General features: G+C 37.1%; 1 protein-coding gene across 4 annotated transcripts in view; it reads left to right on the forward strand.

The window, feature by feature from the left end:
* The window catches only part of CENPC (centromere protein C), an 82,465-nt gene that overhangs the window by 5,687 nt on the left and 62,993 nt on the right, over nt 1-13,785 (forward strand). For all 4 annotated transcript variants that reach the window (XR_009259535.1, XM_058722403.1, XM_058722402.1 and 1 more), the window contains exons 3-5: nt 3,657-3,727; nt 4,445-4,539; nt 9,420-9,525. Coding sequence is in view for 3 of the 4 variants with exons in the window: in XM_058722403.1 (XP_058578386.1) it covers nt 3,657-3,727; nt 4,445-4,539; nt 9,420-9,525 (272 nt within the window). In the remaining variant the exon portion in view is untranslated. The remainder of the gene's footprint in view (nt 1-3,656; nt 3,728-4,444; nt 4,540-9,419; nt 9,526-13,785) is intronic.

A 13,785-nucleotide genomic window follows, 5' to 3' on the forward strand; every position in this document is an offset into this window, starting at 1 on the left:
AATACTTAGACAATGATGATGATGACTTAAAAATGTCTCCTACCTGTCTTGCTGTACAGTTAACTAGATTTTCACATGAAGATACACACATAACACAGTTTATTAATGGTACGGCATGCTGATTATTTACTGTTCATTAAGTGGAAGTGGACCATCATAAAGACCTTCATCCTCATAGTCTTCACACTGAGTAGGCTGAGAAGGAGGAGAAAGGGTTGAGGTGGTCTTGCTGTTTCAGGTGTGGCAGAGGTGGAAGAGGTGGAGGAGGTAAAAGGGGAGGCAGGCACATTCAGTGAACTTTTTGCAAATACATCATAATTTCTGTCTGACTTTGCTTTTTCATTTCTCTAAAAATGTTTTTATATGGTACCAATCCTTCCACTGTTTAATTCGGTGCCTGTATGCCTGTAACTAAGGTCTATGTTATAAAAGAAGTCAAAAGCAGTCTTGAATGATGGGAACCCTCTGCCAGATTGTCTAATGTCAATTTGTTTGCTGGCAGTGCTTCTTGTATATCTTTTTCCCCATCATCTGGTACTGTTGTGAAAGTGCTCATCTCCATAAAGTCATCTTCTGTTAATTCCTCTGGTGTGATGTCTACTAGCTCTTGAATTCCTCCACAATCTGTATCTTGAAACCCCCAAACTTTTTTGCCATATCCATAATCTCTTTCATGATTTTATTTTATGTATTTATTTTAATTTTTATTTATTTATTATTTTTTTTTGAGAGACAGAGACAGAGAGAGAGAGAGAGAGAGAGCATGTGCACATGCTTGAGTGAGGGTGGGAGTGGAGAGGGAGAGAGAGAATCTTAAGCAGGCTCCCGCCCAGCACAGAGCCAAGGTGGGGCTCCATCTCAGACTGTGAGATCATTACCTGAGCCGAAGTCAAGAGTTGGATTTTTAACTGATTGAGCCATCCCAGTGCCCCATGTTCATGATTTTCTTGATTTGCTCTGTTGTAAATCCTGTGAAGTCATGTACAACATCTGCCTACAGTTTTTTCTAGTAGGAATTTATTGTTTCAGTCTTGATGGTGTTCACAGCCTTTTCTGTAACAGTGATATCTTCAATGCTTTAATGCTTCCAGACTTTCATAATGTTGTCTCTATTGGGTTCCTGTTCCATAGTGTTGACAGACTTTTCCCTAAAGTACCATGTGTAATGAGTCTTAAAGATCCTTTTGACCCCCGAATCTAGAGGTGTTATGTTGGGGCGGGTAGACCATTTTCACTTCTGTGTTGAACTCTTGTGGTTCTGGGTGTCCAGTGGCATTGTCCAATATGAAAAGAACTTTAAAAGACAGTCTCTTACTGTCAGGGTACTCCCTGATTTCAGGGACAAAGCATTGATAGAACCAGTCCAGAAGAAGGGTTCTCATTGTCCAGCCTTCTTGTTGTAGTATAACTAAAAATCTGGCAGCTGATGTTTAACTTCCCCTTTAAAGCTAGGGATTAGCATCCTTATAGATAAGGTCAGTCCTGATTATAAACCTGACTGCATTTGCACAAAACAGTAGAGATTAGCCTATCCTTTCCTGTCTTAAATCATGGTGCTTGCTTCTCTTCCTTATTAATAAATGCTCTTTGTGGCATTTTTTTCTAGAATAGAACACTTTTGTCTGCATTAAAATCTGTTTAGGGAGATACCCTTTCTGAGCATCCTCAGTGATTTTCTTAATGGCATCTGGGAGCTCGTCTGCTGCCTCTTTCTCGTTCAGCAAAAGTTGATTTCCTGTTTATCTTGACATTTTTTAAGTCAGATCTCTTTCTAAATTATCAAACTATCCTTTGCTGGTATTAAATTCTCCAGCTTTAGATCTTTCATCTTCCTTTTGCTTTAAGTTGTCTTGTAATGACTTCACTTTTCTCAAACCATATTAGAATCATAATCATGCCTTCTTTATAGCATCTCCTGCATCCACATAAAAGCTGTATGTTCCGTACAAGATCAAAAGGTACTTTGCAGAAAGTGCAAGGTTTTGTCCTGCTCTAGCCTACAAAGACAGCTTCATGAATTTCCCTTTCTTTTTTGGCAGTGGTCCTTATGCTGCATTTATTTATCTTGAAGTAGCAGGCAACCATAGCTGCAGACCTCAATCTATGGTATATATCAAGTAATTCAACTTTTTCTTGTAGTGTCATGACATTTTTTTGTTTCTTGGGAACACCTCCAGCATCACTAGTGGTAACCTTGTTGAGTCCCTGGTGTTACTCAAGATTTATGGTATTGCACTAAACATGATGAAGAGTGGGAGAAGTATGAGAGATCACTTTTTACTGCAATACACAATTTACTGGAGAGGTGAATTGTTCACTCAGAGATCATTAGTGTTATATGGGCATTTTAAAGGGATAGTCACCAACAAGGGAGCTCACCACAATAGCAACAAGATGGGGGCTCCTGGATGGCTCAGTCAGTTAAGCGTCCAACTCTTTATTTCAGCTCGGGTCATGATCTCGGGGTTCGTGGGATTGAGCCTGTGTTCGGCTCTGCGCTGACAACACGGAACCTGCTTGGAATTCTCTCTTTCCCTCTCTCTCTGCACCTCCCCCCGCTCACATTCACTTTCTCCTCTCCCTCAAAAGAAATCAATAAAGTTAAAAAAAAATAGCAACAGGAGGTGGCTACAAAATTATTATAGTAGTGTTATAGCATGAACTATAATTAATTTTATGCAGTTATGATTTAATACTGTGTCTTTATATCTCTTGACTATAAATGGCACTGTGTACTGTGTATGTAAGTTTTGATTAATTTTAACTTCTAAGAATAGATTTGTGTGTATTTTATGGTAGTAGATGATAAAATAGACTAGTATCTACTAATATCTACATCTATTTTATGCATTGATGACATTCTTAACTTTTTGTTAAATATTTTTTATATTTCTAGGCTTTGTGGTTTGTCTGCAAGATTTTTAATTGTTGAAGGTCTCCAAAAAATTTTCTAATATGTTTACTGAAAAAAATCTGTTGATGAGTGGACCCATGCAGTTCATAACAATTTTGTTCAAGGGTCAACTGTATATGTAGAACTGGAGAAACCTAAATAAGATTAGTGGATTGTATTGGTATCAGCATCCTGGTTGTGATTGTATAGTATAATTTTACAAAATGTTACCACTGGGGGAAACGGGATGAAGTGAACAAGGGATCTCCTTTATAACATTTCTTACAACTGCATGTGAAATTACAGTTAAAATTTTATACTGTTTCATAAGCTGCTAAGGGTAATGATACTGAATCAAAAGTGCATTTGAGAACTTGTAGGGAAGACTGTTACTTAGAGCTGTTAGGACTTGTGACTATAGAGTTTTTATTAAAGAAGTGTCTTAGTACTGATTGGATTTGTTCAAAAATGTTGATGTTCTTGTTTAGATATAAAAGTGGTCTAAGATGGCTTTAGATGTCACTGTTCATTCAAGGAGTATAATTGTTATTATACATAATGACATACTGCTTCACATACTTTTCTGGGAACTCTTGGACTCAAGTACTTGTTTTGTCCTTACATAGTAAAGGTGATATTTTTCCCATTAAGTAAAATAACATTTTATAATGAGATATGAAATTTTCAAAGTAGATGGTAACATAAATAGCAAGTGTCTTATGGAAATGATATGTGACATTTTCCCTTCATTCCTTCTTATTAGAGCACCTGACATTAATACGAAGCAAGGCCAAAACATACTGGAAATCTTACAAGATTGTTTTGAAGAAAAAAGTAAGGCTTCATTTCAAGATGGACTTGAGGGTTGGGTTGGATGAAAATTTGTGATATTCATTAATATTAAATTCAGCAAATGTGTTCTAGTATTTAAATAAATATATGTAAAATGTTTTTCCAGGAATTTTGAGTACATGTGCAATCCTTTACCTTCTGTTACACTAAGGATAATACTGTCAAAAATGAGCATAATTTGTCATTTCCTTTAGGTTAGGTCACACTAGAGTTCTATGGTCTAGAAGTCCATAAATAATTATCTTATGCAAGAGAAAGTATTTCATGTAATGGGAATAAATGTGCAGAATTCTTAGGATCCCTAAGAGAGAATGTTTGGTGATTCGCAGTTCATTTTAAAGAAATGGTGAATTATTGCAAAAACTTTTCTAAGTGCTTGTCAGCATCAGAAGGTATTGAAAAAAGAGAATAGGCCAACCAAAGAAACAAACACAGAGAGTGGAAAAATATTTCTTCTATATAAGCTCTGAAAGAAGAGCTGGTTCATTATTTCTTCAGGAATCTTGTTTGTCTTTTTCAGTTCCTGATGTCTTCTAGGCACATTTGAATATTGAAGCGATGTTTGTATGTAATTTAAACTAATTGTGTTTAAAGAGTCAGCAAACATCTTCACATTTCATGTAGGGCTTCTTTTAATTATAACTCAAAGATTTTATACCATATGTCATTTAAACTTTTTTTTTTTTTGCTTTTTTTAAGGTCTTACCAATGATTTTAGCACAAATTCTACAAAATCAGTGCTTTATTCAACACCTAAAATGGAAGACATTTGTATTCAGTCATCAAGCAAAGAGGTAAGTCAAAAAGGAGAGCTGATATAGCTTTAATAAGTGAAGCATTACACAATATAGTTACGTCTATTTTAGTTGTTTGTAAGTCTTATTCTTAGAAGGGAATCCTATATTCCCATTGACTTTCTATAATTTGGAGGTGGTTTGTGAAAATTCTGACTTGACATTTCCTGTGTTTGAAATTGGAGGTCTGGGTTTAGAATTATAAAATTTTGGGGTGTCTGGGTGGCTCAGTCAGTTGAGCATCTAACTCTTTTTTTTTTTTTTAAATTTTTTTTAACGTTTATTTATTTTTGAGACAGAGAGAGACACAGCATGAACGGGGGAGGGGCAGAGAGACAGGGAAACACAGAATCGGAAGCAGGCTCCAGGCTCTGAGCCATCAGCCCAGAGCCCTACGCGGGGCTCGATCTCGCAGACCGCGAGATCGTGACCTGAGCTGAAGTCGGATGCTTAACCGACTGAGCCACCCAGGCGCCCGAGCATCTAACTCTTGATTTCGGCTCAGGTCATGATCTCATGGTTTGTGGGTTTGAGCCCCGCATAGGGCTCATTGGTGTGGAGCCTGCTTGGGATTCTCTCTCTCTCCCTCTCTCTCTGTGCTCCCTCTCTCTCAGAATGAATAAAAAAAACAAAAACAGGGGCGCCTGGGTGGCTCAGTCGGTTAGGCAGCCGACTTCGGCTCAGGTCATGATCTCGCGGTCCGTGAGTTCGAGCCCCGCGTCAGGCTCTGTGCTGACAGCTCAGAGCCTGGAGCCTGTTTCAGATTCTGTGTCTCCCTCTCTCTTACCCTCCCCGTTCATGCTCTGTCTCTCTCTGTCTCAAAAATAAATAAATGTTAAAAAAAAAAACCCTTGGGGAAAAAAAAAAAAGAAATACCAAATTTTAACAAAATTATTTTCACCTTTCCTAAAATAATAATTAAATTAGGTTTTTAGGAAAGTAGGCAATGACTTAAGTTCCTAATCCAGATTTGAAAATTTGGTTGTTTTCTGAATATTGAGGTTAATCTATTGCTGTATAAGGGAACCAGTCTTTTTTTTTTTTTTTTAATGTTTATTTATTTTTGAGAGAGAGAGTGTGAACTGGGGAGGGGCAGAGAAAGAGGGGCAGAGGATCCAAAGAGGGCTGTGTACTAACAGCAGTGAGCTCAGTGTGGGGCTCAAACTCATGAACCACAAGATCATGACCTAAGCTAAAGTCACATGCTCAACTGACTGAACCACCTGGGTGCCCTGGGAATCAATCTTTTATAGATCATATCTTAAGAGGATAGGTTGACTTAACTCTACAAAATAGCCAACTTTCAAATAGAGTTTGTGAAGCTAATGAATAAAGACAAGTTATTCAAAAGCACAATACTAATTGGAGAGAAAAATTATGTAGTGCTAGAAATAGCTTTACTAGAAATTTGTATAAACATCTAATTATGCAGTTGACCCTTGAACAATGCAGAGGTGAGGGTTGCTGACCCACTTGTTAGTTGAAAATCCACTTAAAACTTTTGACTCCCCAAATATTTAATTACTAATAGCCTACTGTTGACCAGAAGCCTTACTGATAATGTAAACAATTGGTTAACATGTATTTTGTATGTTATGTGTATTATATACTGTATTCTTATAATAAAGTAAGCTAGAGAAAAGAAAATGTTAAGAAATTTATAAGGAAGAGAAAATACATTTATGTTATTATGCTATATTTATTACAAACAAATGTGAGTAAGTGGACCTGCACAGTTCAAACCCTTGTTCTGTGGTGAACTATATATAGCCTTTTGGTTCCAAGGAATGTAGACAGATCCATTTCTTTCAGAATTGAGAGACCTTCTTTAATGTGGTAAATTATACTGATTTTTGAAAGTTAAATCAACTTTTTAAGTTTTCTGGGATAAATTTGACTTGGTCATAATGTATTAACCTTTTTTGATTTGGTTTGCTAGTATTTGAGGCATTTGCATCTATGTTCATGAACAGTATTGTCTTTTTCTTTTCTCAAAACATTCTTGTAGGGCTTTGGTTTCAGGGTGATGCTAGAGGTTTCATTTGTAGGTAGGATGTGACAAATTGCAATAGGCCACATTCCTGTTGCAACAACTAGTTAAAAAGAATGAATGCAAACATCATATTTTTAGAGACATGGGAGCTGTGGAAAGAACAAAATCTAGATAAAATTCCAAAGAGAGAAGAATCTTGAGAAGATGAGTTGATGATTATTAGTCATTTTTTTCCCTGAGAGTATTAACTAATTTGGGGTAAAAGCTGAGGGTTTTAAGCTGGTCCATACGGAGTGTCTACCATGGGGCAGCACAGCTTTTTTCAGGTTCCTCTAACCCTTGTTACTAAGATTTCTTGTTTGTAGTTTCTGTTTCCTGCAAGTACCTTTTTGCTTACCTTCGTTGTTTCCTTTATTTTAGAGCCTTTTGTCAGATGTCCAGTGAATCTTAGTGGTCTCCTTATATTTAAGAGTGGAAACTAAAATGGTGATTGCAAATTCTTGTTGTACAATAAAATTTGTACCTTGGTAGATTTTACTGTGGTATGATCTGAGCCATGTCATTGTGGATGTCCAGGTGTTAATATCTATAGGTTTTTGTTTTTTGTTTTTTTTTTAACTTGGTTTGGTAGGTTTTTCTAACAAATCTCTTCTGCTTGGGAGCTTGATTCCAATGACAAATGTTCTCAACCAGGTGTAGCAGAGGGAAGGCACAATTTGAATGCTTCTGCCTAAAATCTCTATTTTTACTATATTACTGTTACCTTCATCTGTGTCTGAGTCTATAGTCTCTCTGATTCTGAAACTCAAGAGTAAACACCTACTATGCCAGAGTTGGGAGAGGAGAGGCTCTGCAACTCTTGACTACTTCGTATACATACTTTTAACAACTTCACTGTTCGTAGGCCCAACTTGGAGCCTCTCTTAGAGTGGCCTTGCATCTCTAATAAATGATCTTATGGGTTAAACATAAATGTGTTTCCTTCTGCACTTTCTCCACTTTCTGGACTGATTAGTTGCTGCTGATTTGCTTTCTAGCTTAAACAGTTTGTTGACATCTCCCATCTACTCCCTTTTCTTTTCTCTACATACTTCTGGATTTATACATTTTATTTATTTTTTATTTTCTTAAAGAAATATATATATTTTTTAAATGTTTATTTTTGAGAGAGAGAGAGAGAGTGAGCGAGTAGGGGAGGAGCAGAGAGAGGGAGACAGAATCCTAAGCAAGCTCCATGTTGTCAGTGCAAAGCCCAATGCGGGGCTCAAACTCATATGAGTCATGCATGAGATCATGACCTGAGCTGAAACCAAGAGTTAGACCCTTAACTGACTGAGCCACCCAGGTGCCCTGGGTTTATACAGTTTAAAAAATCCTAATGAGGTTTCAAGAGGAACAGAGACTAGTGAGAGCTTGCTTGTCTTTCTTTATGTAATTGAGTTCTATAATGTATTCACTGAACAGTGCAGGACCTTCTTTACTTATATATCCCCCTGTTGGTAGAGTTTTAGGTTGTTTCCATGTATTCATTATTACAGCAGTGTACACCTTTGTTCATGCCTCCTTGTGCACATGTTGTAAATCGAATTTCTCTAGGACATGCATATTTCAAATGAAATTGTTAAATATTGTCTATTTTTTCTGCAACATGTTTACAAGTTTTGTTTCCTACATGCAGTGTATGAATGAGATTTCCCTTTTCTATATTTTTAAAATTTATGACTTGATATATTTCAAATGTACAAAAGACTATATGTATATAAGGTATTAAAAATAATATAAATGAACACTTATGTACTTATCCTTAGTGTAAGACGTATCAATCAATACTTTTGCAGCATCAATGTTTCCCTTTCTAATCCTGTTCTTCTCCCTCTTCTCCCTGCACAAAGGTAACCACTATCTTGAATTTTATGTTCATCATTCCCATCCTTTATTTTATAGTCAGACTTTTATGCTTCCCACTGGGTCTGCAGAAAGTGCACTTGTTCTTTCTAGCAGTGAAGTGCATATAGTCTTTCTGCCCAGGGAAGCCTTCTGAGGCTTAACCTGTTTTTATTGGGGGCTGATTATATTAGGTACCCTCTGCCAACCAACATCCTATACTTCCTGAAGGAAAAAAACAGGTGTTCATTATAAATCACATTTTTATACAGTCTAGGCAGGCTGGCATGGTAGGCACAGCCTAATCAGGTGGTAATAGAGGAAATATTCGGAAAGCCAAATTCCCAGCTGCCAGTCAAGGGCCAGCCTTGTAAGCAAGTCCTTTAAATGATCAGATGTCCTATGTTAACTCCTCTAGTGAGTGAATCTCTAAAATATAGTGTATATATATATATATATATATATATATATATATATATATATGTGTGTGTGTGTGTGTGTATATATACGTATATATTCATATGTGTATATACATATATATGTGTGTATGTATATGTATATGTAAATATATGTGTGTGTGTGTGTATATATATAGTTTAACATGCCTCTACTTTGAACTTTGTGTAAATGGGATTATAACCTACTTCTGTGGCTTTTTTTTTTTGTTTTTTTTTTTTTTGTTAACAATTATTTATTCCTGATTCTGTAATTTATGAATTTCACTGTTGAATGTGTGATATTATATTATGGGTCTATATCATAATCTATCCAGTTTACTGTCAAGATAGGTTTTTGCTGTTCAGAGCAGCATTGTTTCTATGTTAGGATTTATGAAATTTCAACTTTATTAGATAATGCCAAATTGTTTTCTAAAGTAGTTATTCAAGTATATAACTCTACCAGCTGTTTTATTATTTTCCAATACTTTTTTTTTTCCAATTTAAAAACAAATGTATTCAATTGCTAATACAATGGAGTAGATCTAATGTTGTATATCTTTTAGGCTCAGTGCCAGAAATCACATCCAAAGTCAGTTCCAGTTTCTTCAAGGAAGAAAGAAGCCTCTAGGCAGTTCACTGTAGAACCAAGGGAAGTTGTCAACAGATCAGGTTGGTGGCATTCCCATGGGTGTTATTTGCTTAGACATATTTAAAAGGAAATGCTGAAGGTGTTACCTGTATTGGCTTGAGTGACGGGGTCATGGATTAGCCCAGGCAGAATGGTCCGTGTTTTTGTTTTTAAACATGAATAAGCTTTTTTTGATTACTTATTTCTTTATTTTAGTGATAGGAACATTGATTACTGTGATCTGGTAAGAGACATTAAGAATTATTACAGGGACTATAGCTTTAAGAATTTTCAAATAGATTTGTCTTTTTTTTTTTTTCCTGAACAATTAATATTATCTCACACAGTTTCTGTGGGTCAAAATTGAGAAGCAGCTTAGTTAGATGATTGTAGGTTGAAATCTCTCATTAGGTGGCAGTCAAGATGTTGGCCATGGTTGCAGTCATCAAAAGGCTTGACAGGGGCTATGGGTATGTTTCTAAGATGACTCACTCGTGGGCAGGAAGCCTTAATTCCTTCTCACATGGACCTTTCCATCGGCGTTTGAGCATCCTTTTTTTTTTTTTTTTTTTTTTTTAAAGGGAGTTATAATTGACATATAACATATTAGCTTCAGGTACCCAACATGATTCAATATTTGTACATACATGGTCAGTGTTCTTTGTCTCTATTCTCCTTTTGTTCATTTTTCTTAATTATTTGTATGTGCTGCAACTTTTTTAAAAGTTTACTTTATTAATGCTTTTCAAATTAGAAGAGTCCTTCTTTTGAGGTAAGCCTCAAAGATTAAAAAAGTGCTACTGATTGTTACTGCCATCATCCTGCTGAGGTAACTTTGGAATGAAAACCTGTGTAAATGTGTGTGTGTGCTTGCATGTGTGAGTGCATGTGCATGCATGCTTTCAGAAGAGGCTTTACGATTTTCTTTTACACCAGTTTTCTTTTACAGTATAGGCAAGTACCTTTTACCTGATCATTTACTGTTTTATTCTTTTTGCCATTTAGATAGTATTACGTGATCTCATTGTCACTTAGTGTCTATGTCTGTCATCACTGAATTTGAGCACTGTTTTTATATATTTACTGGCTATTTGAATTTCCTTTTATCTGAGTTGTCTATTCATATCCTTTGCCTATTAGTTTTTTCTTGTTTATGAGAGGTCTTTGAATTGAGTCTCTCTGTTTATCTGTAATTTGTGTGGCAGATATTTTTCCAAATGGTCCCTCGATAGTTGTATATTTTGTTTATAGTATCTTTAACGATATGATGAGTATGATTTTTGGAAAATGTTTATTTTTGAGAGAGAGAGAGCATGTGAGCAGGGAAAGGGACAGAGGATTTGAAGCAGGCTTTGTGCTGTCAGCTCAGAGCCTGATGCAGGGCTCAAACTCATGAACCATGAGATTGTGACCTGAGCTGAAGGCCCACACTTAACTGACTGAGCCACCCAGGTGCCCTGATGAGTACGATTTTTTATTTTAATTGTCAAATGTGTGATTTTTATGGCTTTTCTTGTTGTGGTATATGTAGTATCCTAGCTTTCATCTTAAGTTTTTATTTAAATTCCAATTAGCATACAGTGTAATACTAGTTTCAGGCGTACAATATAGTGATTCAATACTTCCATACAACACCAGGTGCTCATCACAAGTACACTCCTTTTTTTTTTTTTTTTTAATTTTTTTTTATTGTTTTATTTATTTTTAAGACAGAGAGAGACAGAGCATGAGCAGGGGAGGGGCAAACAGAGAGCAAGACACAGAATCGGAAGCAGGCTCCAGGCTCTGAGCTGTCAGCGCAGAGCCTGACGCGAGGCTCGAACTCACAGACTGCGAGATCATGACCTGAGCCAAAGTCGGACGCTTAACTGACTGAGCCACCCACGCACCCTGCAAGTGCACTCCTTAACCCCCATCACCTCTTTCACCCATTCCCCCACCCACCACCTCCCTTCTGGAAACCATTGCTTTGTTGTTTATAGTTAAGAGTCTGCTGGGGTGCCTGGGTGTCTCAGTTGGTTACGCCTCCAACTTTGGCTCAGGTCACAATCTCACGATTCTTGAGTTTGGGCCTTGTGTGGGGTTCTGTGCTGACAGTGTGGAGCCTGCTTGGATTCTCTGTCTCCCTGTCTCTCTCTGCCCCGCCTTCACACACACACTGTCTCTAAAATAAATAAATAAACATTAAAAAAAGTCTGTTTCTTGGTTTTTCCTCCCCCACCCCATTTCATTTGTTTCTTAAATTTCACATATGAGTGAAATCATATGGTATTTGTCTTTCTCTGACTGGTTTGTTTCACTTAGCATTATACCATCTAGATCTATACATTACCACATTTTGTTTTATTCATTTATCCATTGATGGACATTTGGGTGGTTTCTGCTTCTTGTCTGTTTTGAATAATGCTGCTGTGAATGTAAGTGTACAAATATCTCTTGTAGTATCTGCTTTCAGTTCTTTTGGATACATACCAACAAAGGAATTATTGAGTCATACAGCAATAATATTTTTAATTTTTTGAGGAGCCACTAAACTTTTCTGTAGTGGCCGTATCATTTTACATTCCTACCAGCAGTGCATAAGGGTTCTGATTTCTCTACATCTTCACCAACACATGTTATTTTCTGTGCGTGTGTGTGTTTTGTACTAATAGCCATACTAATGGTGTGAAGTAGTATCTCATTGTGATTTTGACTTGTTCATCATTGTCACTAGGGAATTTTATTTTTTATTTATTTATTTATTTTTTTAAATTTTTTTTAACGTTTATTTATTTTTGAGACAGAGAGCGACAGAGCATGAACGGGGGAGGGTCAGAGAGAGGGAGACACAGAATCTGAAACAGGCTCCAGGCTCTGAGCTGTCAGCACAGAGCCCGACGCGGGGCTTGAACTCACGGACGGCGAGATCATGACCTGAGCTGAAGTCGGCCACTTAACCGACTGAGCCACCCAGGCGCCCCTCACTAGGGAATTTTAAATTAAAATAATAATTAGATACCACTACATACCTATAAGAATAGCTAAAATCTAAAAAAACTGGTTTTTTTTTGTAACTCATTTCTTTGAGAGTTTTGGTCTTTTGTTCAGGAGAATTTATAACTAATTGTTAAGACATTTTTATGATGGATGCTTTAAAATTCTTATTAAATAGTTCCAGCATTTGATTCATCTTGTCCATATGTGTCCACTGATGATATTTTTCTTATTCAGGTTATGTTTTTCTGGGTTTTGTATAATGAGTCATTTTGATTATATTCTTGACATTTTGGTTATTATTTTAATAGACTCTTGATTGTATTTAAATCATTTCTTATATAGCACATAGTTGCCTTGTTTTGGTTTATTGTGTAGGTTCTTGCCTACTTTTGGGGGTTTTATTTCTAGTGACAATTAAGTGTTAGAGTCCTAAGCAGTGGTGTTTTGGTCTGTTTGATTTTCTGATGCTGCTGAGATTCCAGGTCAGTTCTTGCTGGTGCTGTGTCAAGTGAATGGAAGGTGCTTTCCTTGGTACCCCATGGCCTCATTCACTCACGTCGGGGCTGGGGTCAGAAGCTGTTGGGATTGGATCTCCTTAAATTTGAGACAGGTGGAGGACAGGATGGGGGTGTAGGATTCTTTTATGTTTTTCCTGCCATAGTTTAGACTGTCCATTGGTGCCCTTGTTGTGAAGCAAGGCCTGGGGTGTACTAACTGTGGTTCAGAATGTCACCTTGGTCTGGGAAGCAGTGGTTGGGAAGGTAAAAGGCTTTAGTATTCTGCAGCTCTTTGTGGATCATATAGCCTGCTATACTTGATTGTTAACTGGAGACTAGGTTGGTCCAGGCACAGGGTTAGTCCAGTACTTTGCTCCTCTGCTACTGCTGTCCTATAGAACTTATGGAGTGGGGCCTGAGTCTTTGCTGCTCTGACACTGCCACTGCAGAATGGAGTAGTTAGTGGCCCAAGTTGTGGAATGGGCGTTGGGGTTCCCCATTAGGTCTTTGTTGTGTTTCCTTTCTGCAAGTCTGTTGGCCAGAGAATGTAGGCTATTTTTTCTCCTATGCCTACTGGTGGTTCTGGATCGCAGGAATCTCTAGAACCCAGTCTGGGGGTACACGGGAGATTAAAAGAAAACCCAAGGGATTCATCATATTGTCTTTGGTGGCTTAAGGCTTGAGGTTCCTAGCAAATACTCCTTTTCCCTTCCAGCTTTCAGAGTTCTCTTATTGTTTCATGGGTAATTACCAGGGAATTTAGAGGGAAAAGCAGGGAAAGCTGAATATGCTGTCTTGTTCCGTAAATCTTCCAAAAGCCCTTTT

Source organism: Neofelis nebulosa, chromosome 3 (genome assembly GCF_028018385.1).
Source record: "Neofelis nebulosa isolate mNeoNeb1 chromosome 3, mNeoNeb1.pri, whole genome shotgun sequence".
NCBI classification, from domain to species: domain Eukaryota; kingdom Metazoa; phylum Chordata; class Mammalia; order Carnivora; family Felidae; genus Neofelis; species Neofelis nebulosa.